At 47.2% G+C, this 27,718-nt stretch overlaps 1 protein-coding gene across 9 annotated transcripts in view; it reads left to right on the top strand.

Annotated features, from left to right (window-relative positions):
- Positions 1–27,718, top strand: part of Duox (dual oxidase) — a 545,810-nt gene that overhangs the window by 272,791 nt on the left and 245,301 nt on the right. For all 9 annotated transcript variants that reach the window (XM_075889290.1, XM_037429312.2, XM_037429311.2 and 6 more), the window contains one exon: positions 10,355–10,451. In XM_075889290.1, coding sequence (XP_075745405.1) covers positions 10,355–10,451 — 97 coding nt within the window. The remainder of the gene's footprint in view (positions 1–10,354; positions 10,452–27,718) is intronic.

Below are 27,718 nucleotides of genomic sequence, written 5' to 3'. Positions count from 1 at the left end.
CTCATGTCGTTTCATATTATAACCATCTTTTGCTGTACTTACTTTGCGTTTGAAGTCTGCTGCTGCGAATTTATAATCACACCAATTTTTTGGACATTGGTTGACCAGTAGTTGTTTCCATGCAGCTTTCCGTTTTCTATAGCTCCTCATGCACTCTTCAGTCCACGATGGACTAAAAAAACCTCTTGTGGCCGAGTCTAATTTAAACGTTGCGTCTTTTACTGATCTTTTTAACACTGCACACAGACTCATAGCCCTAATGTCACCTTGTATGTCCTTGCGGTGATTAAAAGTAGCCCTCAAGTCTTTTTCCAATTTTCTATAGTTAAGGAATGAGCGAGCCTTTTCGGCGACATGTATTCTTGGAAAGTTCAGTACAAAACTAATAGGCAAGTGGTCACTGTTAGTAGCACAGTCTAAAGTTAGCCACGAACATATATTTAGAGATGAGCTTGAACATGTCAAGTCAATTACAGATTTAGAGAGACCTCGGACAAAAGTAGCAGATTGCGAATTTAAACAAGATAAATTCTTGTCAATAGCCCATTCGCACAAGCGTTTTCTGCTTAAATCTGTTTTAAAACCCCAGGCCACATGATGTGAATTGAAGTCTCCAGTGATTAATATATCCTTTCTGCAGGCAGAAAACATATCGTCTAGACTTCGTGTGTCTTGCACCCCGGCTGGGAAATACGCGCTTACAAACGACAAGGGAGAAGCATCTGGTAATATTATGTCTACTATCAAAATTTCACAATCTGGAGTCGCACAACGATAAGAGATCGTAGCTTTGTGACTAAACTTAGTTGCTATCAAGATAGCAAGCCCACCACCTCTGCTAGGTCGGTCCAATCGAAATAGCCAATAATTTTTTAGGGAAAACTTCTGGCTGGTTGAAAGCCAGGTTTCTTGCAGTGATATAATATCCGGGGAAAGTTGTGAAGAAAGGTATGCTAGGTCTGTGGCTGCGGAAATTATAGATCTGCAATTCCACTGTAATACGGTTAGTGAACCTATTTTGGCGACAGAACCGTCGCAGAAACCGCTTGGTCCAAAATGTCCTTTCGCAAAAAGTCTTTCTTAGACATGTTCTCAAAGAATTCTTTTTTGGATAGACTTTTTAGATTTCGAATTATGCGAAGAGTTTTTTTATTGGGGAGATCGGGTTCGCTTCAGAGCCTTATGAGAGTCTATATTCATATCTGCGCATGCTTCCGAATCATCCGTAAGATCACCGTCTTCCGTTGTTTTGGAAGTCCCTGCCTCAGGAGAAACCGCTCGCTGACGTGTTGTCGCACTTTCTATTTCTGTACGCTGCGATACCAATGATGTCTGAGGAGCCCAATCGTTCGTAGATGTTACACCTAGAATTTGAGATAGTTGATTGGAAACCAATTGTGCCAAGCTTTCAAAAAGATTGTTTGCGAGGCGTTCCATTGCCTTTTCCATAGCCTTCTCTATGGCCTCTGCGATAGATGTTGCGAGAGATGCATCCATGGCGGTGGTATTACGTGCTGCAACACCTGCATATCCTTTGGATCTCTCCTGCATTTCTGCAACGGCTTCTCTCCGAGAGCACCCCTTGCGTTCTACAATATCCAATATGGCAAGCTCCCTTTCTTTTGCTGCACAGTCTGCGGAGTCTGCAGAGTGCACCCCATTACATAAGCAGCACCTCTCTTTTTCAGAGCTGCACTTGCGGCTGTCATGATTTTCACCACACAGACGGCATCTAAGAACTGATCGGCACCCTCTGACGCTATGTCCATATCGCCAACATTTCAAACACTGCAGGGGTTTGGGGGAAAGTGGCTCTACCTTATAGATCAGTGGCCATGCCTTAATTTCGGGAGGTCGGACTGTTCCTAAAAAGGTCGCTATCACCGATTCCGTTGGGGATTTTATGTTGTCAATTGTACGGGTGCACCTGTACACTGAAATTACACCCGCCACCGAAAACAAATCGAGCACTTTTGCAGGTGTCAGGCTTGTGTCTACACCGCGGACTAATCCTTTCGAGCATGCGAGGTGTGCCGGAATAAATGGGCTTACCGGATGCCCTGCGAATTCGGAACATTGCAGGAGCTCACGAATGCATTCCTGATCTGCGGAACAGCATATGATGCCTCCGCGACCAAACTGGCGGACCTCAGTGATCTCCTGGAGATGCGAAGTGGCTTTTCGAAGCTCCACTTGAATCGCCTTCGGGTTCTTCATCGGAATACTGCCCCCATCTGTAGGTACCAGCGCCACAGGGACACTTCTCGCTCCACTGCGTAACAAATAGTCTATCGGCCATTCCTTGGCGAGAGTGGAAGCTAACCAAAGGGAGTGCCCTTGGCCGGGGGAAGACAATGACATCAAGATTGAATGACTCGCTTCAGCTGAGAAAGACCAATACAGTTACCGGAAAATAACGAACTCTCAAAGAACAATAAGGATACTGCCGCCCGATCCAGAGCCCGGGCAGGTTCTTCACAGTCGAGCCTCGCAGTCACAGTCGACGAGCTGCGTGCCAACAACCAAACCACACGTGGCGCGTAACAATGGTTTAGACGCTGCTTCTTCGTCATTTCGCGACTAAAACCGAGATGCCGGCCATGCCGCCGAGCCAGCCGAGTAAACCAAGTGGGTAGATTGGGCGATGGCAGCGCCGCCGCTACTTTCGCCACAAGTTGGGGATAGAGAAAGCAAGGGGAAAGCGTTTCGGTCGCGCCACTCAAAAGTTCTAGTACACTCTAGCTACAGTGTACTAGAAGGGGCAGTGAAGAGGGCGGCAGCTTCTGCGTGACTCCGGCGGCGTCGCCAGCAGCGGCGGCGCTGCGATCAACCAATCTTGAAGAGGAGCACGCGAAACGTAGCATCCACTGCGACGCTCGCGTGTGCTTTATGCCCGCTGTAGCTGTGCTTCAGATGTTTGCGCGTAAGCACTTCGCTTATTTAGTCTGTATTATCTGCTAAGGACCAGAAACTACAAGACAGATTGGTTTTCCCACAGATGCAAATGCATTTTGGGAAAGTACTGGCGGCTTGAATAGAGCCACGCTCTCGAAAACACGGACACTTTCCATCGCAGTTGAGCCCCATTAGAACATTTTTGAACCGTTTTAACAATCAGGATCGAGTTTGTGTAGCCCACAGAATTTGAAAGCGCAGACGAATCTCTGATAGAGAGCGAGTAGATTCGGATCTTGGGTAATCGTAATAGGGATGCCGTGTGAGAGGAGCATAAACGTAGCTAGTCGCCACAACTATGAAACGCGCTCATTCTCTTGCAACCCCTGTCAACAGCATAGTATGCAAGGCCTGAAAAAAATTTTTTTTAAATGATTGAGAAAATGAACGTCACACAGAATCAGCTGTACTCGTTGCTGAAACAGCTATAATAAAACATTCGTGCACGAATTTGAACAGCCATATACGCCCACAGCAACAATTTATTTTGAAAAGGACACTGAAATTTACCAATATAAATCGTGCCTCAAACGCAAGTCAAGCAAGCTGAAAAAGAGGACTAGCACACCACTGATGCAAAAAGCCAAGTGGGAACTTCCTTAAACTGGCAGAGCAGCCGATTGTATTTATAGTGACCGTGCACGTTGTGGCGAGCAGTTCAACGAGCTACAGCATTTCACAAAATGGACACAAGGTCATAGTCTCTGTAATCTGTGATTTAATAGTGACAATACATCACAGAATTTGAGAACACACACATGAGGCAGTAGGGCGCAGGGCATCGATATATGAAATTGTTCTTCACACTAATGCAATGAGAACATTACCCTGTAATGGGTAGAAAAACAACTGAACTACTATACAAAAGGGAAGCCGCTTGCTTTGATTCAGCAAATTCTCACATCTGGCAAGGTAAATCTCAGAAAATAAATAACAGCAGGCGAGGCAGGCAAAAGCATAATGCATGTTAAGAGAGTTGCCATGCACGTAGTTTAGTCTGCTTAGTTTGAGGTGCTTGGCTGAATTACGTTTCCTCAGCAGATTTGACGTATTCTCGCCCTTCACAAGAAAGTGCAGTCGCATAGTAACGTAAAACCCAACAATGCATGCTGTTAGGCTCTTGGCGTGAATTTCGCAGCCAACCTGCAATGGGGAAGCATGATGAATCATGTGCAACACATCCATAACACTCTCGCTATGAAGTTTGCGTCCACTGAAGCAGTTTGTAAACACATCTTCAAGACGTGAGATAAACTTCAGCAGTTCAAGTGAGGGGTAATGCAGGCCACCCAGGTCGATGTGCTTGATGAATTCTGCTGCAGGCATGCGACGCCCATCTTGTGCTGAAAGCAGAAGGCAGTCAGTACAAGCAGGGCAACTGCTTGGTAAGACGCACCTCTTAGCAGCGTAGCCGGCAATGTGACATATCAGCCTCGAGTCGCTTCTTCTGACATTGTATGGATGTTCTGCAGAATTTCCTGACGTTGACTCGTTGGCAGGAGCTTGCTTCTTCAAGTACAAATTCACTGTGTCCATCAGTTTCTTCTTGCGTGTCAATTTATTGTCTTCAATGCTGAGCAGGGAGCTGATTGTATCTGCAGTTGAATTTCCACCTGTTACGCTACGGGCAAGGTTATAAAACGACAGGCAGTTCACTGTGAGGAGAAACTGCTGCGGGGTCGGGTGTGTATTGCAGCCTGAAGACATCCTTACAATTCCAAAAAAGTTCTCAACTTTGACTTGGCTGAGTCGAGATGTCATCAGGTACGTGTATCCCACTTTCTTGTGTAGGTAGTCGAGGAGCTCAAGAGTGCTGGCAAGGGTTACTCTTAGCCCTTCTGCGTTGGATTGGCTGAGGAACTGCTTTTTGTCTGTGTGGCCCTCCCATGTTTAGGAACTCAAGCATTTCATTTATGACTCCTACACTAGGAGAGTTTGGTTGGACGGCTTCTGCAGTATATCTGCCAGTCATAACAGCGATCAGAGCTTTCATCCTTTTAAAAAAACTTTCCGTGGCATCGATGTTCCCAAAGCGTCTCTGCAGATGTGTACGATAAATGAAAAAGGCCCGAAGTGGACCGTCTCCAAATATCTGAAAAGCATAACTTTCCCTCATTTTCTCGAAATTATTGGGCATTAGGTGAACAGCAGTAATACTTGGCATCGCTTTCAGGGTGACAGAATCACTGTGAAGTTTGAACGCTTCTTTAACAAACTGCAGTGAAACTTGTCCCTCAGGTGTGTTAAATGTGGTGTTCAAAAGTTGATTGCGCACGTTCTTTACAAGGTGCGGGAAATCAGAGAAAAAGTGAATAAAGCGGTTGCGGTCAACAGGATGCACAGCCTTGCAGACAACTTCCTTTGAAGAAGCATGTATATAGAATTTTCTCCACATCGCCCAGTTCCATGATGCCGCGTCACAGGTCAGGAAGTCTACAAACAAACCTGCTTTCTCCGCCAGCACTGCCGCCTCGAGCACAATCTTAGCTAAAAGGTCGCCTTTGACATTTTCGTGACTTGCAAATGTTCCAAGCACCTGTGTTCAGCTACCCACAAGTGGCACGAACATTACGACAAGCCCGTGATTGCATAGGAGTGAGTGCTGTTCTTTAGGAGTGTACTGCGCCAAATCCACAAAGCCTTCAACTTAGCCATCTGCACTTACTGACAGGTTTTCTTACAACTTTATCTCATCTACGACAATACCTCCATGTTGATGGAAGCTGTCAAATTCAGCCACTTTTTTTTTTCAGCGCGCTCAACATCTTTTCATTAAAACCATAGCCAGTTCTGTATTGAGCCGTGTATTTTCGGATGGTTGTCTCACTTGGCAGAGCAAGAATGTTTTGCTTTCTCATATATTGGTACAACTTCGGGCTTCTTATCTTAAGCAGAATACACTCCAGCATCCATTCTTTATCATACTGCATCCCGCAAGGGATCTTCCTTTTTGCTGATTCGAAGCACTGTCTGACGGCAAGTTGTTGTTTTGGTGACAGCAAGCTTATCTTTGCTGCTAATACTTTTTCAGCAGTTGCAGCAGATTCATCCTTCAACCTACGAACATCTTTTGCTAGGTTCCCCAGCTTCACCATGAGCCTCTTGTTCATGCGGGTGCACACCTTCAGCTTTTTCACAGTACTACTGCAGGCCCTTGATGTCTTGTGTCGTTTCCTGATCCGCGACTGCCTTGTGATGAGGGCCTTTCTCAAGTACTTACAGCTGAAGCAGGGCGTTCCGTCTTTCTTGGTGCTTCCAAGGCACTTGACACTAAAAACTGCTCCCGACTTCAACTCAAGCTGGCGTTGCAAATTCACAGTAATGTTGGCTGTCAAAGAATCACCTTGTGTTCCCGCACCCTTGCACAAATTCAGTAGAGATGCTTGGTCCAATACCGCTTCTGCGTCCAGCATCGTAAAAACAGCAACTTCTGCTACGGATTTCCCTTGAACAAAAGTTCTCGAGTGGATACCATCGTCGGCATTCACAGTAAAAAACACGGCCTTTTCTACTTTCACTTCACCCGTGGAAGCATTCAGTGAACAAGACGTAAAGCATGCACCATCAACCTCCCGAAGTTCGTGAAATGTCTAGTACCTGTTGGGGAGTTTCACATCCCTCAAAGCTGCAATCGTTGCAAGGGCGTCGTCGTTCGCCGTGGGCTCCTTGAGGACATCAGATACGCTTGAAGGAGACCTGTTCCGCACAGCTGGCTCGTCCGTAGTTGACAGCCGTCGCCTTTTTCGTGGCACAGCATCCTCTTAGGATTTCTTCCTTATGTTTCTCTCTGGAGGCAAGCGCTTGCTCAAGTGCGGGGCAACGTTAGGCAGGATGGTGGGAACAGCGTTGGCGTCCCGCGAGGAATCCGTACTTCCGTGCCGTTGATGATGTGCACATAGTTCCTAACGAAGAAACGCTGCTCAAAATGTAGCTCACACACTGCAGAGTCCGGTGTTAGTCTCTTGTCGCCTCTGTGCAAATAACGTTCCCAGACGCTTCTTCGCTCTGGGTCTGCGGGCACTTTAAACAACGAAAGCTTCGCCGTTTGTTTCATTCGAGAGTACCCTGTGCTGCATCCAGGAGCGAAGCAATGGTTCAAGCGTTGTTTGTTAGAAGCCATTCGAACGTTATAGGATGAGAGAAAAGCGGGAGAATCACTTCTAACCAAGCGCGTTCCAGCCAAGGAACCGGCAACGCCGGCAACACGAAGTAGCTGCCTTCAAGATTGGACGACTACAACGCCGCCGCTTCGTTCGCCAGCGGCGGCGTCAACTGGTCCTATGGGTCGCTCTCTCCTCCCGCTTCACTGCCCTTTCTAGTACACTGTACTCTAGCTTCGGCGAGCGAACTCCACTGTTGCTGGCATGAAGCCGTCTACTTGCACCAAGAAAACCGCCTAGTGAGCGGTATGCAATTTAGAAATAAGATATATTGTTGTGTAATGGAACGGAAAGTGTTTATGAATGCCTTGCAGCACTTTTTTTATATGCACATGCGAAAACATTGCGTTATTTCTTGTTGCGCATGCGTGACTCGGGCAGGGTCACGTGCACGTATGTAGTCTTCGTCTTTTCCGGTTTTTCGCTATTGGCTGCTTGAGCCCAGCACTTCCGGGCGATGAGCGACGGTTTCCAACTCTGGAGAACCGAGCGATCGCGCGAAAACCAGCACGCGACACGTCGCGCGAACGCCCTGTTTCGTCGCTCATAGCATCGCTCGTCGCGTGCATTTTCGCGCTTATGAGGTAAAGCCACACGGCTGCTTCAAGTTGCAAGTGATAGCTTATGCGCTAAACAACGGCAACAGAGCCGCAGGTAGGCCCTTCGGAGCCTACGAGTTTTGTGTTCGCTACTGGTGACGGCAGCTGAAAGCCACCGAGACGCGTTGGGCCTGCCGTGTGCCTTAAACTGGGATTGATGGTAAACTTCATTTCTACGGAAGGAAACTGCGGACAATTTCGTTAAATAGCCATCAGCCCAATACTGACGTCCTATGCTTACTTTTTGAGGGCTCCTATTGAGCGCCGACCGCTACCGCTACGCCCGCAATGCCCACAAGCTTCGCGTATGGTATTCTAATTCTCGACTATTTGCTTCCACTTTTTGTGTCTCAAATAAATCTTGCCTTGTGTTGAACCTCTGCTTTTATTGTTGAGGTAAGTTCTAATTAGTACTTCTTAAAGCTTGCTGTAAGGTGCTTTTGTGAGGATTCCGATGATGATGATGATGATCCCACAGCCGTGGCTCGTACCCACTCAGGGGGATCGGCCAAGATTCGATGACTTAATTCAGTAAGATATTTTTTTCAATATCGAAACAACCCACCAGAAAAAAGAAAGAAAAAAGAAAAAACACTAGGCAGAATGAAAGGAGGGCAATAGTTGTTTGTCACTCGTTCAGATAAGACAATTATTCATTACATTGAATAGGAATCAGCATGGTTAAACAATGCTCTTGTGTGTGTTCGAATTTTTTTTTCGCACAAATAATAATCATGCAATTAAAAGCTTAATTCTTTTACTTTCGCTTAGGTACTTGCAAACTGCATAGAAAACGTTCTCGTGGCTGAAGCCCAGATCGTAAGCACCGAAGGAAAGTATGTTTTCTATAGTGAAATTCAGCCCCAGGCTAGCGAATGGGAAGACTAAGAGTTTTTTCCTGAGCAATTTGTATCGGCGACATGACAAAAAATAGTGCTCTATTGTTTCCAATTCTGAACAAAAATTGCATAGTGGTGATATCGCCAGACCAGCCCTATGTGAATAGAAATTTAACAGGGGGACACGACATCGAAATCTAGTTAATATAATTTCCATCTGTCTTGTAGAACACCAATGAGTTTTCCATGAAAATCTTAAAGGAGTAAATTCTGGTGTTGACAATGTTGCTTCCATAGTGTCTGCACTAAGCGCAAGTTTTCTGTATCATGTCGCAGTTATAGTGGCCACTTCGGGAAGGACTGATAGTACTGGCCCTTCCAATGCTGCTCGTGCTAGAGAGTCAGCAATTTCATTTACTTCTAAGCCGCAATGACCGGGTACCCATACTAATTTCAGTAGCTGCAGCTGAGGAGGAACTAGCATAAGGAGCGTCTTTAAGGCCATCGATTTTGTTGACGCCGTAAGCGACGTACATACTGACAGAAAATCCGTGATTATGATCGCATTAGCAGCATTAAAAGGTAGCTTTCGCAGCACTAGAACTATTGACAACAGTTCAGCCTCAAAAACTGGGGTGAAATCCGGTAATCTTAATGAAAAAGACCAGTCAAGCGAATGGGAGTATATACCTACACCTGTCTTTTCATCCATTACTGAAGCATCTGTGGCTATAATATTATTCGTTTCTGCGTGGGCAAGATAATCCTGCAGTCGGTTATTTAAGACCCTATAGGATTGTAATTTGGGCCTAGAGGGAAAAGTCTCATCGAATTCCATCTTAAGAATTTGATTTGTAACCTGCGCCGCAATCACATCTCGAATTTTTACATTTATCCTGTCTAGTTGTTTCTGAACAAAAGCAATTTGAGGTGTTCGAAACCGTGGCCAATGAGCTAGAAAAAAGGTGTCTGGGTCATTTATAAAATCATATTCAGATCGTCTTGGCGCATAGCTATAAAATTTCAGAAACGTCTGAACCGTTAGGATACGAAAACGGAGAAGGCAATGTAGGTAATCGTGCTTCCTGATACAAAACATTGTTTGTTACAAACTTAGGAAGTGTCGATTTGCGGCCACTTCGTTTTCTTTTTCGCTCTCTGCGTTTTCGTAGAAAGTTTTTCGCGCGTAATTCTTGCACCCCCCTACTTTGCATGGGTTTTTGGGCAAAAAAAGAGTGAGGATTATGCGAGTAAATACGGTAAAAACCATTTGAAATTCAGCACTTGCCCATGTATCAGCTCTATTCTTTTTGCATTAGCATTTCTTTCTCACGCTGTTGAAATATTTTTGAAAATGAACTACCAACTCGACAAACTCGTCCTAATGCTCACGTGACCGGTCGAAAAAAGCAGTACAGGTAATATTATGTATCATCATGCTCTTGCGCGATTTTTTTATTATGTTATCAGATTTCTCTTGAGCAGCATAAATAAAAAAGTTACACCTCAACAATAGCTGTAACGATCACCAGGGCCCTGACCATCCAGCTTGATACTATATCCTTTTTGTGACAAAAAATTGGAAAATGTGGAAGTGAATGGCAATCTCAATGAGGGCATGAACAATGTGTGAATACATGAGCACATTCGTGCGCCGATAAAGAACCAATCTCAGCATTGACAATTTCGAGTCCATGTTTGTAGTTGTTACTGAGCACCACGTGAACTTTCTTATAACCTAGTTTTTTTTCAACAATTACACTAACTTTGTTAGTATATTAACTTCTTGACCATTGTGCAGGAAGTGCTGCCTGCTTCCGGTATTGACGAGTTAATCCTGGGAATGGCGTCTCAGATTGCCGAGAAAGAAGACCACATTCTCTGCTCAGATGTCCGAGGTGAGTGTCAGCCAGGGGAGCTTGAGTTCACTGCTTCAGTAGAACAGATTAATCAAGAAATCCGGCAGTTTTCACATACCATATGAATTGATGGTATGTGAAGCATGCAGAGGGTAAGTGACTTTTTATTTTTTGATTGAGTGAAACGTTACCAAATGATGCTGAAGATATGTAATAACGTTGTACGCACAGTTTTATGTTGAACACTCGCATATGTTTTACATAAACAGCTGTTTAGAGTTGGGTAATAATGCGATTGATAGTGCTACATAGACAAATTTTAGTGGCTGGCACTTAACTACAATTGACATTAACGGGACTAAATGCCAGTTATCCTAAGAATATATATATATATATATATATATATATATATATATATATATATATATATATATATATATATATATATATATATATATATATATATATGTGGCTGCCCACTAGAAAAGAAGACGATGTTCTGGGGCAGTGCGTGCTCTGGCTAGTTGTTGATTATTGAAGCAGCCATCTTGCCAGTTTTCGGTGTGTCTCCCCGCCGGCTCAGTTCTTCCGAGTTGAAGACCTTTTTGTAGCACGTGACAACTGGTGGAGCTGCTGGGTGACCCCCAGCCGATGTTCCAAACGCCTTCAGGTAGCCCTGTACCTGCAGTGACAACACCTGTTCACCGCTCAAGCCGAAGACTCCGAGGACTACCTCCCGAGCGTAGACCTGTTCCCGAGACGACGTCTGTCACACCCCCGAATGCTAGAGAAGGCGCTGCAGTCTCCAACGCACTGCAAGGCACTGCAGCCACACCTCATACGCTGTGGAAGCCACGTGTGTTGAAGGTGTTCCACGGTTCTGTCTTGGAGGATGTCGAAGCCTGACTGGCCCAGTTCAAACGGGTCTTTGATAACAATGGTTGAATCGACTTCGACAAGGTGAGGAACGTGTATTCCAGCTTGGAGGACGGCGCTCGCACTTGGTACGAAAACCGTGAGCCTTTTTCCTCGTAGACCGACTTTCATAGATACTTGCTGCCAAGTTGGGCCAATCTCGATCGCCAGGAACGAGCCAAGCGAGCCTCCAAATGCCGAATAAAAGTGTCATGATGTACGTTGAGGACATGACAGGCCTCTTTCGTCGAGCCGAACCCAGCATGGCAGAAGAAAAGAAGGTCCGTCATTTAATGTGAGTGTAGAGAGGAAAAAGATTATGTGCCGCAGTGGGTCATGCCTTTAGCGAGAGGAGCCAAGCACGAGCTGTTTTCCCCGAGAGTTGTGATTCCTGGGTCTGTTGCTGCCACCCGCTTTCCGCATCAGTAGACCTGCTGTGCAAGTACTGCTTACGCCAGTAAACCCCGTTTCAGAGTGGTGGAGGTGCTGGGTAACTCAACCTGGACCTCCGCAACAGGAAACTACCTGCCACGCCAGAAATGGCTTAAGAAAACACCCAGCAAGGTACGACCCAGCCTCCGATGGTCATCAAGCCCACTGCGCTACGCGTGCGCGATCCACCTTTTTTTTTACTTTACCGATGAGCAAGACGTAGAAGATTGGCTGTCGACATTTGAAAAGGTAGGCGCAAGCAACAAGTGGGACGACATATCAAAGCTGCAATATGTACCCTTCTACCTGAAAGAGGTAGCGAGTCTCTGGTTTAACAACCACCACTCGGAATTCGCCACTTGGGGTGCTTTTAAGCTACGCATTACCGATGTATTCGGTCGCCTCGAGGTAGGCGAGCTCTGTGCCAAACAGCGTCTACAGGGATGCGCACAGCTTTAGGGGGAAGGCTTCACAAGCTACATCGAGGATGTGCTTGACTTGTCTAAGCGCCTTGACCCTTCAATGATCGAAGCAGACAAGATCAAACACATCTTGAAGGGGATAGACGATGCCTTCTAGATGCTGCTGGCAAAGGGTCCACGTACCGTGTCCGAAATGGCCACTCTTTGCCAGAGCTTCGAGGAGTTGCGCAAACAATGGGTCATGACACGGCGGCCAGCGGTTACCGATAAAAGTCTCGCGGCATTGACCCTGGGTGGAGACCACAACACAATAATGTCGGAAATCAAACGATATGTGCGCGAGGAGGTGGCCCGACAACTTTCGTGCCTGTCATATCTGCCGGCAACAGAACCCTCTTCTGAGTGTATCGCGCCCGCCATCAGGCAGGTAATACAGACGCAGGTCTCCGAGGCGCTGCCGTCCGTCTCTCAGACAGCACCCGTCACCGCGCCATTGACTTACGCTGCTGTTGCTGCTACTCCGCCACAACCTCGCTTAGACCGATTTCCCAGCCTGTACGAGTACCAACGACACCATTTCCAGCAACACAACAGCGCTATAACGGAAATCCTTGGCGCACAGTTGACAATTGCCTGATCTGTTATGCATGCGGATATCCAAGTCACGTGGCGCGCTTTTGTCGTTGGCGCTTCACTACGAGCCCGGCTGCAGCTCCGAGGTACTCTGACTACTCTTTCCTGGCCCCGTACAATGCGCAACGAGAACTGCCCCATCAATGCGACCGACAATCAGTGGAACGCGACCCGTCACCAACCGAACTAGACCACCACCCTGCTGCCGACTATTGACCATTCGGTCCCTGTCGCTCATTCTCACCATGCTGCTACCGTTCTCCGTCCCCTCTGCGTCGCTAACCGAACCCCAAAGAGACGGAAAACTGACTGCCGCAGCTCCGGAGACACGAGCTGCAAAATTGTCGCATTGTAGAAGTCCTCGCCCGTCCCCCACAAACGTTCTGGAAGTGTTTGTTCAAGGTCTACTAACTCTTCCGCTTATTGACACGGGTGCCGCCGTATCTGTGACGAGTCAAAAACTCTGCCGTATGGTAGGAAAAGTAACGACGCCGCCTTCCGACGTTTTGCCCAATACCGTGAGTGCGCAACCAATTCGACCAGTCAGAGCATGTACGGCGAAAGTAATCATTCAGGACGTCCTGTACCACATCGAGTTTCTCGTGTTGACCCCTTGTTCCCACGACGTGATACTTGGATGGGATTTTTCTTCGTGCCACCATGGTTTAATTGACTGCGCTCATGCACAGGTGAAATTTTCCGTGTTTTTTGATGCGCCATCTACCGACAATGAGTGCACTCACCTTGGCAAGCTTCTTGTTGCTTCTGACATTGATGTTCCTCCTCTTAGTGCCATCGTTGTCCCCGTCAATCCCACTGAATTGTCCGGCTCTACCGTTGTGTTCTCCCCATCTGACGTTTTCAGTCGCCGCCATGCTACGTCTCTGCCGTACGCCGCTCTGCCACCTCACCAAGATACTTCTGGAATTGTCGTTTGCAATCCAAGCTCATTCCCTCTCACTTTAAGAGCTCACGAAATGCTGGGCTATGTTCTTCCTGTTGATGGCAACGTTATTGTGCCTATTGAGTCCCACGACCCTGGCCAGCAACTTCAACTGAACACTGTTACTCCTCTTTTTATGCGGGATGACTACTCCTCAGAAATCTTCAATCGTTCCATCGACAGCAAGCTTCCCCCGGATCAACGGGACCAGCTTATAATTCTTCTGCATGAATTCCGAGATTCATTTGACCTTTCTCAAAGGCACTGAGTCAAACTAACACCGTCGCTCACAATCTACACTGGAACGCACCCTCCTTTGCGGCAACGCCCCTACCACGTATCACCCAAGGAACGAAGTGTAATTGCAGAGCAGGTGGACGACATGCTTCAGCGCGGTGTCATCAAGCCATCTTCTAGCTCCTGGTCTTCACTTGTTCTGCTGGTGACGAAAAAAGACGGTTTGATTAGATTTTGTGTCGACTACCGGCGACTGAACAAAATATACGGAAAGATGTACACCCTCTTCCCCGCATCGACAACGCTATCGATTGCCTACAAGGTGCCGAATTCCTTTCTTCGCTGGACTTACGTTCAGGTTTCTGGCAAAGTATGACCGTCCCAAAATAGCGTTCGTTACGCCGGATGGCCTATACGAAATCACGGTTATGCCATTCGGTCTGTGCAATGCACCTGCAACGTTTCAACGAATGATGGACAGCATTTTACGCAGCCTTAAATGGCAGATATGCTTATCTTACCTTGATGTTGTTATCGTATTCTCTCCTTATTTCCTTACCCACGTCGACCGTCTGCGCACAATTCTTCAGTGCCTTACTAAGGCAAACCTCTAGCTTGACCTAAAGAAGTGCCTTTTTGGGGCTCGCCAACTTACTATACTTGGTCACGTTGTGTCGAAGGATGGCATTTGCCCCGACCAGGACAAACTTCGAGCCGTAACCGACTTTCTGAAGCCGACTTCACTCAAAGAACTTAGGAGCTTCAGCGGCTTGTGCTCGTATTTTCGCCGTTTCTTCCACAACCTTGCATCAATAATAGCCCCATTTACGCAACTACTGAACGGTCCAGCTAATCTTTCTAGCTGGACCCCGGCATGTGACGAAGCCTTCCTTACACTGCGCCGCCTGCTTACGTCACCACCCATTCTACGCCATTATAACCCAAGTGCCCCCCAGTTAAGTGCACACAGACGCCAGTAGCGTTGTTCTGGGAACAGTACTCATGCAACGAAAGCCCGGTCATCCAGAGTACGTCGTCGCATAGCGTTGTTCTGGGAACAGTACTCATGCAACGAAAGCCCGGTCATCCAGAGTACGTCGTCGCATATGCAAGCCGCGCACTCACGAAAGCAGGAGTGAAATACTCAGTAACTGAAGAAAAATGCCTCGCAATCATTTCGGCCTTAAGTAAGTTTCGTTCTTACTTGTACGGACATAGTTTCGATGTTGTGACAGACCACCATGCACTTTGTTGATTGGCGTCGCTAAAAGATCATTCAGGTCGCCTTGGACGTTGCGCTCTTCGCCTACAAGAATTCGACATTCGTGTCGACTACCGCTCAGGACGAAAACACTCCGATGCAGACACCCTCTCACGATCACCAGTGAGACCCAGTGCAGACCTGCATTCGGACGCCAGCTTCCCCATCGCTCCCATTTCTGTCTCAAGCATGTCGCCTGAAGAGCGGAAAGACCCATGGATGAAATCTGTCCTTGAAATTCTTTCCCACTCCTCAACGTCTTCGTACCCACGCGCTCTTCGCCGCCAAGCCACACATTTTGAGATACGGGGCGTGCAACTATGCCACAGAAACTAACACGCGGATGGTGGTAAATGGCCCTTGGTTATACCACGCCACAGGCGATCTGATGTCTGTGCGTATTTTCATGCCGACCTACAACATGCTCATGCTGGTGCGTTAAAAACATATCATCGGATCCACCAGCATTACTACTGGCGTGGTATATGCACCTTTGTACAAGAATACATTCAGTCCTGTTCATTATGCCAACGACGAAAGACAGCGGCCCATTCACCCAGATTAATACAGCCTCTACTGTGTCCGGCGCGCCCCTTGGACCGCGTTGGAATCGATCTATATGGTCCCCTTCCGTACACTGCCGCTGAAAATCAATGGATCATTGTCGCGGTCGACCATCTGACGTGATATGCTGAAATAGCTCCGCTACCTACGACTGGTGCACGTGACGTAGCCAATTTCGTCTTGCGACACTTCGTACTGCATCACAAGGCTCCGCGTGAACTACCAAATGATCGAGGGCGTGTCTTTTTATTCGAAGTTGTACAACTCTTTCGCGCATGCCGCACGGTGCACCGCACCTCTACAGCCTACCACCCGCAGACCAACGGTCTGGGTGCTTCAGCCAAACGCTAGAAGACATGATCGCCATGTATGTCAATTCCGACCAATCAAACTGGGATGTCATTCTCCCATTTGTGACTTATGCGTACAACACCACGATGCAGTCAACCACAGACTTCTCGCCTTTCTTTCTTCTATATGGGTGTGAGCCATGCTCCACCGTAGACACCATTTTGCCGTATCGCCCTGACCCCTGACGCCTCAGAGTTCAACCCTCTTTCTGAAATTGTGCACCACGCTGAACAGTGTCGTCAGTTGGCCCAATAATTCATTTCGGACAAGCAAGCACTCGAAAAAGACCGCCACGACCGCGACGAGCAAGTCGAGACTTTTGCCGTGGGCTCACTCGTCTGGCTCCGACTGCCCTTCCACTCTCCAGGTCTGTCCTCTAAGTTTGACCCAAAGTTTCATGGTCCTTATCGTGTCGTCGAACGTCGATCTCATGTCACATACGTGATCGAGCCGGTCACGCCATCCATCTACAGACAGGTGATGCCTTGGTCGTGAGACTGGCCACGTGAGTCGTCTCAAGCCCTATCACGACCCACTCCTACTCTCGCCACCTTCACTTGCCAGGATGGCTCGTCTTCGTTGCCGGGATATTGTAGAGAGGAACGGGATTATATACCGCTGTGGGTCACGCCTTTTGCGAGAGGAGCCGAGCGCGAGCTGTGGCCCCGAGCGCTGTGATTCCTGGGTCGGTTGCTACCGCCCGCTTTCCGCGTCAGTAGACCTGCTGTGCAAGTACTGCTTATGTCAATAACCCCGTTTCATGAGGAGTGAAGGAGCAGCTTTTCACTGGTCTGGTTCGCTGTTCCCCAAAGACTGTGGCAGAATTTTCAACTGAAGCCACAACTATGGAACAAGTGCTGCAGCAGCGCTCTACTGTGTACGACCGGCAAGTGAGTGCGCCTTCGTCAATAGGTCAGATCGGAGGTACAGGAAGCAGCGTCAATATCGAATACCTCTGCAACCTCATTTAATCGGTGATGCGCGACGAACAACAAATAATTCAGTGCCAGCCCCAACCTACTGCAGGGTCTATTTGCAGCCTCGTCAGAAACGAAGTATGACAGGCTCTCTAAGTGCCGCCTTTCAGTTTTGTCCCGCTCTTGACGAAGCCACATCGTGCATCATATGCAGAAGCTGTCAGTCAATATATTTCTGCTTCACCGTGCTTCAATAATCCTACGCCTCAGGATGCATTTCCTTCGCTGCAGCTAATTCAGCACTTGGAAAATCGACAGCTGCTTCCCAGAAAATCTGACGTATGGCGCACACCGGACGGACGACCACTGTGTTATCACTGTGGTGAAGCTGACATGTGTACCGGGAATGTCCCTATCGTTGCCTCGGACTACAGGATTTTGCTGTAGACTCGCCGCGGCCGAGATTTGGCGAAAGACCGAGAGCTATTGAAGATTACCTCTCACAGCAGCGCATGCCACTGCGGTGGCAGTCGCGGTCCCCATCCCCAAGGTGATCTCCAAATTTTCAGAGCCTCCCAGGGGCGACACTGGCATGCTCCCCAAGCCCTATGTGGGAAAAATAAGGACAGCGACCTTCGAGAGCAAGCAAGGCCTCCCATTGACGCAAGCACGGACACGGAGCGATCTCCTGATGACAGCGACAAACGCCAGAAGCAAATTTTTTTTTGGATATACATGTGGTAGTCGACGGTCACCACAACGTTAGTGCATTGTTGGACACAGGTGCGGACTGCTCGATCATGAGCAGAAAACTGGCAGCGCACATAATGGAAGTTGTTACGCCTTGGTACGAAGCACCAATTCTTACTGCCGGCGGGCACGTAGTCACCCCAATCAGCATGTGCACTATCAGAGTGAGCATTCAGGAACATATGTTTCTCACCAGCTGCCTCATACATCGTGACTGTTCCCGAGACCTAATTCTGGGAGTCGACTTTTTGCGGGAGAGGGCATTATTATCGATCTTCGAGAACCTATCATGACGTTTCGGCAGCTGGATTCTCCCACAAATTTGATGACATCCGTGACAGCACGTTTCACATTTCTGCTGACAGCATCATGTTGCCTCCGCGTTCAAGCGTCCTAGTTGATGTGGTGTCCGACAAGTTACGGGATGGTGAGGTTGTCACCGAAGGCAACTTGCGCTTTTGTTCGCGCTTGGTGTCTGCGCTGCACGCAGCCTCATCACGCTTTACAACGGACATTCTGCCCTACTTGTGACTAATTTCAGTAATGAGTACTAAAACCTGCTTCGTGACACTGCCATCGCTTTCGCCTACCCTATCGCAGACATTTCTGAACGCTTTGCATCTACATCAGCCGACGACGGGCTTCGACCGACACCAAGTGACGTGACTTCACTACTTCCAAAAGTTGATGTCAACTCGACCCTCTCGGAATAACAACAGACCGAGCTACGTGAACTGCTATATCAATTTAAAAAGTGCTTCGCGTCTACCTCGAAGGTTCGTCAGGCGCCGATCACCAAACACTGAATAATTATGTATACCGACGCCTCGCCCATAAAACAACAATCTTACCGTGTTTCGGCAAAGGAACGTGTCGTCATAAATGCTCAAGTCAAAAATATGTTGCAAGATGACATTATCCAACTTTCAAAGAGTGCCTGGCCATCTCCAGTCGTGCTCGTGAAGAAAAAAGATGGATTACTGCGCTTCTGCGTGGACTACAGGAAACTTAACAGGGTGTCTAAAAAAGACATCTATTCGCTGCCCCGCATCGACGATTCCCTCAACAGACTGCGGCGGGCCAAGTATTTTTCATCGATAGACTTGAAAAGTGGCTACTGGCAGATTGAAGTTGATGAACGAGATCGTAAAAAAACCACCTTTGTTACATCGAATGGCTTACATAAACTCAAAGTGCTTCCCTTCAGCCTGTGTTCTGCACCTGCGACATTCCAGAGAATGATGCACACTGTTCTTACCGGTCTAAAGTGTCACAACATGCCTAGTTTATCTGTAGGATGTTGTCGTGTTTTCTGCGACCTTTGAGGAGCAGCTGAAGCGTCTGCAGAATGTTCTGGAAGTGCTCCGCTCTGCTAACCTGACACTGAAGCCAGAAAAATGCCACTTTGGTTACAAGGAACTTACGTTTCTCGGCCATGTTGTCAGTGCGGATGGTATTCTACCAGACCCTGACAAAAGTACCGCCAAGGCCTCGTTTCCTGTTCCACATGATAAGAAGGCAGTATACGTCACTTTCTAGGGTTCTGCGGGTACTATCACCGCTTTATAGCCAATTTTTCTAGGATTGCTGAACCGCTCACAAGACTCACTCGGGAAGATGTTCCATTCGTCTGGGAGGAGGAACAGCACACAGTTTTTGTCTGAACTACAGGAGCGTTTGCAGACACCTCCAGTTCTCGCTCACTTTGACCAAGACGCTAATACTGAAATTCATACTGACGCCAGCAACGTGGATCTTAGTGCTGTCCTCGTCCTACAACAATAGATCGCCGAGCGAATGATAGCGTACTCTAGCCCCACTCTTTCCCGGGCCGAGGTCAACTACTTCACGTCAGAGAAAGTGTCTCGCTGTTGTATGGGCCACGATAAAATTTAGGCCTTACCTTTACGCACGCCACTTCAAGGTAGTCACCGACCATCATTCATTAGGCTGGTTAGCAAACCTATGGGGCCCGTGTGGGCAACTGGCACGATGGAGTCTTCGTCTGCAAGAATACGATTTCACGATCGCTTACAAATCAGTTCGCAAGCACGAAAATGCTGATTCATTATCCCGTGCACCTGCCGAAGTTTGTGGCAACGACACGGAGCATGACGGTGGTTTCCTTGGGGTCCTTACTACAACAAATCTGATTACACGACAGCGTGCGGTCGATGAAATTCGTGCAATTATTGAAAACCTTGAAGGACGCAACTCTTCCATACCACGATGTATTTCTCGAAGTCTGTCATCGTTCTCTCTGAGAGATGAGGTCCTGTATAAGGAAAACTCCAACGGCAATGAGAGAACCTATCTTCTAGTTGTGCCAACTGACATGCGTGACGACATTCTTCTCGCCTGCCACGACGAGCCCACATCTGGTAGCTTAGGCTCCTCTCAAACTCTCGCTCGAGTTCGACAAGCATACTACTGGCCTAAGCTTTCTGCATTCGTTAAGCGATATGTGAAAAGCTGCCGGGGATGTCAACGCCGCAAATCCTCGCCAATGCTGCCCGCGAGGCTTCTTCAACCAATAGAACCACCTAGAGTGCCATTCGATCAAATAGGAATGAATTTACTGGGGCCCTTTTCGCTATCACCTGCCGGCAACAAGTGGATCGTATTAGCCACCAACTATTTGATGAAGTACGCCGAAACAAAAGCACTACAACGCGCTACGACTTGTGACTTCGCCCAATTTTTTATGGACCAAATCATTCATCGACATGGCACCTTGTCGTGCGTAATCACAGGCAGAGGAACAGCGTTCATATCCCAGCTCATTCATGACGTATTGAAGCTCAGCTACACAAGCCATCGCAAGACCACAGCATATCATCCGCAGAGCAACGGCTTGACAGAGCGACTCAACAAGACCATTGCTGACATGTTATCCATGTACTTAGACGTCCAGCATAAGACCTGGGACCAGGTGCTACCATACGTCACATTCGCGTACAATACTGCCGCCCAGGAAACTACACGATTCACGCCTTTCAGTCTTGTCTATGGATGTGAGGTCCAGACCATGCTAGATGCGATGCTTCCACACAATTGCAACGCTTTGATCACTCTTGACGCTGTGCAGCTTACCCAGTACGCAAAAAAGCACTCTAGTTAGCCTACACATTACGCACCAGCAGAGTACAGATGCATGCCGCTACAACGCTCGCCATCGACAAGTTGAATACGACCCAGGCGATCAAGTTTAGGTGTGGACTCCAGCCCGAGGCCAGGGATTCGCAGAAAAACTGCTCAGTCGCTACTGCGGACCGTACAAAGTGTTGCGATGCGTGAGCGATGTGAACTATGAGGTAGTTCTTGAAGGCAGCGAAGGCACTCCTCGGAGATTGTGCACGTAGTGCGACTGAAGCCGTACTTCACGCGGTAGTGCGACTGCGCATGAACCTTCTTGCTGTTTTTGTGTATGCGTGTATTTTCTGTTGGTTTGCCCCGACTTTGCCCTTGTACTTTCCGAGCATCAGAATGATGCCCATTTTTTTTCAGAGGGGGAATAATGCCACTTGGCCGCTTGTTACGGCGAGCGCAAGCCATGGCTGCCCGCTAGAAAGGAATACGATGTTCTGGGGCAGCGCGTGATTTGGCTAGTTGTTGTTGATTATTGAAGCAGCCATCTTGCCAGTTTTCGGTGCTTCTTTTCACTGGCTCAGTTCTTCCGAGTTGAAGACCGAGTTGACAATATATATATATATATATATATATATATATATATATTGTCACGTGCTACAAAAAGGTCTTCAACTCGGAAGAACTGAGCCAGTGAAAAGAAGCACCGAAAACTGGCAAGATGGCTGCTTCAATAATCAACAACAACTAGCCAAATCACGCGCTGCCCCAGAACATCGTATTCCTTTCTAGCGGGCAGCCATGGCTTGCGCTCGCCGTAACAAGCGGCCAAGTGGCATTATTCCCCCTCTGAAAAAAAATGGGCATCATTCTGATGCTCGGAAAGTACAAGGGCAAAGTCGGGGCAAACCAACAGAAAATACACGCATACACAAAAACAGCAAGAAGGTTCATGCGCAGTCGCACTACCGCGTGAAGTACGGCTTCAGTCGCACTACGTGCACAATCTCCGAGGAGTGCCTTCGCTGCCTTCAAGAACTACCTCATAGTTCACATCGCTCACGCATCGCAACACTTTGTACGGTCCGCAGTAGCGACTGAGCAGTTTTTCTGCGAATCCCTGGCCTCGGGCTGGAGTCCACACCTAAACTTGATCGCCTGGGTCGTATTCAACTTGTCGATGGCGAGCGTTGTAGCGGCATGCATCTGTACTCTGCTGGTGCGTAATGTGTAGGCTAACTAGAGTGCTTTTTTGCGTACTGGGTAAGCTGCACAGCGTCAAGAGTGATCAAAGCGTTGCAATTGTGTGGAAGCATCGCATCCAGCATGGTCTGGACCTCACATCCATAGACAAGACTGAAAGGCGTGAATCGTGTAGTTTCCTGGGCGGCAGTATTGTACGCGAATGTGACGTATGGTAGCACCTGGTCCCAGGTCTTATGCTGGACGTCTAAGTACATGGATAACATGTCAGCAATGGTCTTGTTGAGTCGCTCTGTCAAGCCGTTGCTCTGCGGATGATATGCTGTGGTCTTGCGATGGCTTGTGTAGCTGAGCTTCAATACGTCATGAATGAGCTGGGATATGAACGCTGTTCCTCTGCCTGTGATTACGCACGACAAGGTGCCATGTCGATGAATGATTTGGTCCATAAAAAATTGGGCAAAGTCACAAGTCGTAGCGCGTTGTAGTGCTTTTGTTTCGGCGTACTTCATCAAATAGTTGGTGGCTAATACGATCCACTTGTTGCCGGCAGGTGATAGCGAAAAGGGCCCCAGTAAATTCATTCCTATTTGATCGAATGGCACTCTAGGTGGTTCTATTGGTTGAAGAAGCCTCGCGGGCAGCATTGGCGAGGATTTGCGGCGTTGACATCCCCGGCAGCTTTTCACATATCGCTTAACGAATGCAGAAAGCTTAGGCCAGTAGTATGCTTGTCGAACTCGAGCGAGAGTTTGAGAGGAGCCTAAGTTACCAGATGTGGGCTCGTCGTGGCAGGCGAGAAGAATGTCGTCACGCATGTCAGTTGGCACAACTAGAAGATAGGTTCTCTCATTGCCGTTGGAGTTTTCCTTATACAGGACCTCATCTCTCAGAGAGAACGATGACAGACTTCGAGAAATACATCGTGGTATGGAAGAGTTGCGTCCTTCAAGGTTTTCAATAATTGCACGAATTTCATCGACCGCACGCTGTCGTGTAATCAGATTTGTTGTAGTAAGGACCCCAAGGAAACCACCGTCATGCTCCGTGTCGTTGCCACAAACTTCGGCAGGTGCACGGGATAATGAATCAGCATTTTCGTGCTTGCGAACTGATTTGTAAGCGATCGTGAAATCGTATTCTTGCAGACGAAGACTCCATCGTGCCAGTTGCCCACACGGGCCCCATAGGTTTGCTAACCAGCCTAATGAATGATGGTCGGTGACTACCTTGAAGTGGCGTGCGTAAAGGTAAGGCCTAAATTTTATCGTGGCCCATACAACAGCGAGACACTTTCTCTGACGTGGAGTAGTTGACCTCGGCCCGGGAAAGAGTGGGGCTAGAGTACGCTATCATTCGCTCGGCGATCTATTGTTGTAGGACGAGGACAGCACTAAGATCCACGTTGCTGGCGTCAGTATGAATTTCAGTATTAGCGTCTTGGTCAAAGTGAGCGAGAACTGGAGGTGTCTGCAAACGCTCCTGTAGTTCAGACAAAAACTGTGTGCTGTTCCTCCTCCCAGACGAATGGAACATCTTCCCGAGTGAGTCTTGTGAGCGGTTCAGCAATCCTAGAAAAATTGGCTATAAAGCGGTGATAGTACCCGCAGAACCCTAGAAAGTGACGTATACTGCCTTCTTATCATGTGGAACAGGAAACGAGGCCTTGGCGGTACTTTTGTCAGGGTCTGGTAGAATACCATCCGCACTGACAACATGGCCGAGAAACGTAAGTTCCTTGTAACCAAAGTGGCATTTTTCTGGCTTCAGTGTCAGGTTAGCAGAGCGGAGCACTTCCAGAACATTCTGCAGACGCTTCAGCTGCTCCTCAAAGGTCGCAGAAAACACGACAACATCCTACAGATAAACTAGGCATGTTGTGACACTTTAGACCGGTAAGAACAGTGTGCATCATTCTCTGGAATGTCGCAGGTGCAGAACACAGGCTGAAGGGAAGCACTTTGAGTTTATGTAAGCCATTCGATGTAACAAAGGTGGTTTTTTTACGATCTCGTTCATCAACTTCAATCTGCCAGTAGCCACTTTTCAAGTCTATCGATGAAAAATACTTGGCCCGCCGCAGTCTGTTGAGGGAATCGTCGATGCGGGGCAGCGAATAGATGTCTTTTTTAGACACCCTGTTAAGTTTCCTGTAGTCCACGCAGAAGCGCAGTAATCCATCTTTTTTCTTCACGAGCACGACTGGAGATGGCCAGGCACTCTTTGAAAGTTGGATAATGTCATCTTGCAACATATTTTTGACTTGAGCATTTATGACGACACGTTCCTTTGCCGAAACACGGTAAGATTGTTGTTTTATGGGCGAGGCGTCGGTATACATAATTATTCAGTGTTTGGTGATCGGCGCCTGACGAACCTTCGAGGTAGACGCGAAGCACTTTTTAAATTGATATAGCAGTTCACGTAGCTCGGTCTGTTGTTATTCCGAGAGGGTCGAGTTGACATCAACTTTTGGAAGTAGTGAAGTCACGTCACTTGGTGTCGGTCGAAGCCAGTCGTCGGCTGATGTAGATGCAAAGCGTTCAGAAATGTCTGCGATAGGGTAGGCGAAAGCGATGGCAGTGTCACGAAGCAGGTGTCACGTCGCATGTATCCTACTGCCTGGGAATGTAGTTCCAAAGTAGCGCCCGTATTCTCAACATGAAAAATAAATGTTCCTCTTTTATGTTCCACATGGAGCTATTTTAGACAGGACGCAGCTTGCGCCAACCAGTAAGATATTCGTATTTTTTTTAATTTATCTGTTGTGACCTAGCGTTTTTGAACGCATGAGAAAGTTCGGCCTGTATACATGCACCTAAGACGCTAAGTGGCGTCTGCGTCTAGATGAAATGCTGATGTTGCGTCCCCATCACTTGCTACAGCATTACGAGACGCACGTCGAAACGGACTATTTTGCCAAGTGCTACATGTGCAGAAGCTCCGCCTCCATGGCTTTCCCTTCAGTGCCAAGAAAAGTTTTCGCCAAGTATAGGAGGGTAGAATATTTGCTCACTACGTAGAAAGAAAGCACGCTTGAGAAGAATGCCAGATAATTTTTTTTCTTTTAATCCTTTTTCCTTAGACCTTTATACCTTTTTCCGTTAAACTACCACAGTGACATTACAGTTCACATGAGAATAGGGCGAAGATAAACAAGATCATTTGACACCATGCAAAAGCAGGTATTGACCGAGTTGATGAATGTGCTATGAAAAGCCACCATGGTAGCTCAATTGGTGGAGCATCGTAACGCATTATTTGAAAGTCGCATGTTTGGTCCCTGCCCACAGCAAGTTATTTTTTCATTCACTTTTCTTTCTTTTCAATTTGTTACAATTATTTCTAGTAACATTCCCTATACTTTCTTTGACATAATTATCTCTTAACTCTAATATTGTATCTAATTAAGAAAATGAGATCCTAATTTAGACTTTTTTTTTTACAATAAATAGGCAAGAATGACAAGGTGAAAAGGATGGCCTGTAATGAACGCTTGAATTCCATGGTCAACTTTACGCCAAAATCACGACCACACAAGTAAAGAAAACACATAGTTCTACTAGAGTAATAGTTCTACTTGAGTAACCAGAGCGGGTTCCAAGAAAAAGTGGTTGGCACAAAGGAATAGTATGGTCTGTGCCTCAACAACGAACTTCATAGAAAGTTAAAGAAGGGTGAATAAAGATGATTCTAAAATGCAAAGCACTGAGAACACTGCTGGCACTTAGAGCGTATCCGCCCGTTCGTCAATCCATCTATCCGCTCATCCGTCCAACCTAATATCTATACATCCATCTATCCATGCATTCATCTGTCTATTCATCCGTCTGCCCCACTTCTATTCTTCATGAGACGGACGATCTGTACTGCGTCCCACTTCTATCTTTCATGAGACAGACGGTCTGTCCATCTCATGAAGGATTGAAGTGGGGCGCAGTACGTAGCAGGGACTGGAGAAGACAAGAACAACACAATTCTCTCGTTCAGTCCCTGTTACGTACTAGACCCCACTTCCATTTTTTATAATGAACCGCTACCAACAAGTTCGAATGGCTATTTTCTCTAATATAGTTATTTCTCTAAATATCTATCTGTCCGCCTACGTCTGCATGCTCTCGTGATCACCTCCTTGACTTGGGGTAGATGAAAATACGTATAGGATGGTAAAATGAAAAGCATGTGACGATTATGACTGTATGATGTGGAAAGTCCTTCGTGTACGACGTCAAACCCCTTCCTCCAGACACCTGAGGCACATATTCATATACCATGGGCTGTGGTATATGCTGCATATGTTTGACAATTTATATCCACCCAGAAGCGGTAAGAACACACATTGGTAGAGCATTAAAAAAAGTAACATCGGCAGCGTTGACCTGGTGAGTGAAAAGAATAAATGTTATGGCCCCAGCAGGACTCGAACCCAAGCATTCTGCATAGCATTGAAGTATTCTACCACAGAGCCATGCCAGGTCTCGGAACTGCTTCGAAAAAGGCCCTATGCAGGTGCAATTTTAGTGAAACATCAATCAAGGGTACAGTGCTGGCTATCTAATTTTGTAAATACTAGATATAGTATACGCTTTTGATACAGGCGTCACGTCGGGTTAGTCAGTTTAATGCTCGAGTGCCATCAACTGAAGTTGGTCTACGTAGAACATCCAGGACTGCATACTCAGAAACACAACAGGTACATACCAGCTTGCCACTTCTGAGGCTGGTGATACCCTTTTGGCTGTTAGCATTAGAAAAGCATATGTGACTTTTCATCACATGTATGCGTATACACTATTGGTGAATATATTCAGCATGGTTTGATAACTTATTGCTCAGTAAAGAAATTACACATGCACATGTTTTGCATAACATCGAATGCTATGGTGGGGGAGTCCTGCCAAGTTTTTTCAATGTTGAAACATAAACAGTAAGAGCAAGAAACAATATAACTTATAGGTGTTACAAAAGAGAGACCTCTTCCAGAGTGACACAGACAGCATGCTTGGACAACTGGGTCCGAGGTGTTCTATGCATGGAGCTTCATATATTTCTCTACAGCACTCGTGACGTCCTATGTCTCTTGGTCCCGTGCTTTACGTTAGCGCTGTTTCCCATCACCACACTTTTTGAGTATGTTTTTGGTGTTTGTGTTTTCCAATGTCAGCTTGGTCAAGGAAAATGTGATGACCACAAGTCAAACTGTTAAGGCCATTTGGTGCTTAACTTTTGCTTGAACAGTTTTGGGCCAATCAGTAGTGGTAGAGCCTGTCTCATCTTTATGTGTCTGTGTTTTTCGTGCGCAAGAAAACTGCAGTTTTGCCTTAAATTATTGGCGTGTTTATGCAAGCAATCGCTGGTACTTGGATTAGCTTAGCTGGTATGAGCCCGTCCACAAGAAACTAGATTTTTGTATACCACCCTGCATTGAAGGTACGAACCGGTGGCATATTTCTTACTGCCATTGTGAGGCCTTTCATTCTTTATGACTGCCTGATCCCACAGGCCTTTTAGAAGCTTGCCGAGGACGGAAAACACTATGCTAAGACCTGCGCGTCCTACAGTCTTTTAATCATATCAGACGCTTGATGTAC

The sequence above is a fragment of the Rhipicephalus microplus genome, chromosome 1 (assembly GCF_043290135.1).
Source record: "Rhipicephalus microplus isolate Deutch F79 chromosome 1, USDA_Rmic, whole genome shotgun sequence".
NCBI lineage: Eukaryota > Metazoa > Arthropoda > Arachnida > Ixodida > Ixodidae > Rhipicephalus > Rhipicephalus microplus.
Note: the sequence above shows the minus strand (reverse complement) of the source record. Positions and strands in the feature narration are given on the sequence as shown.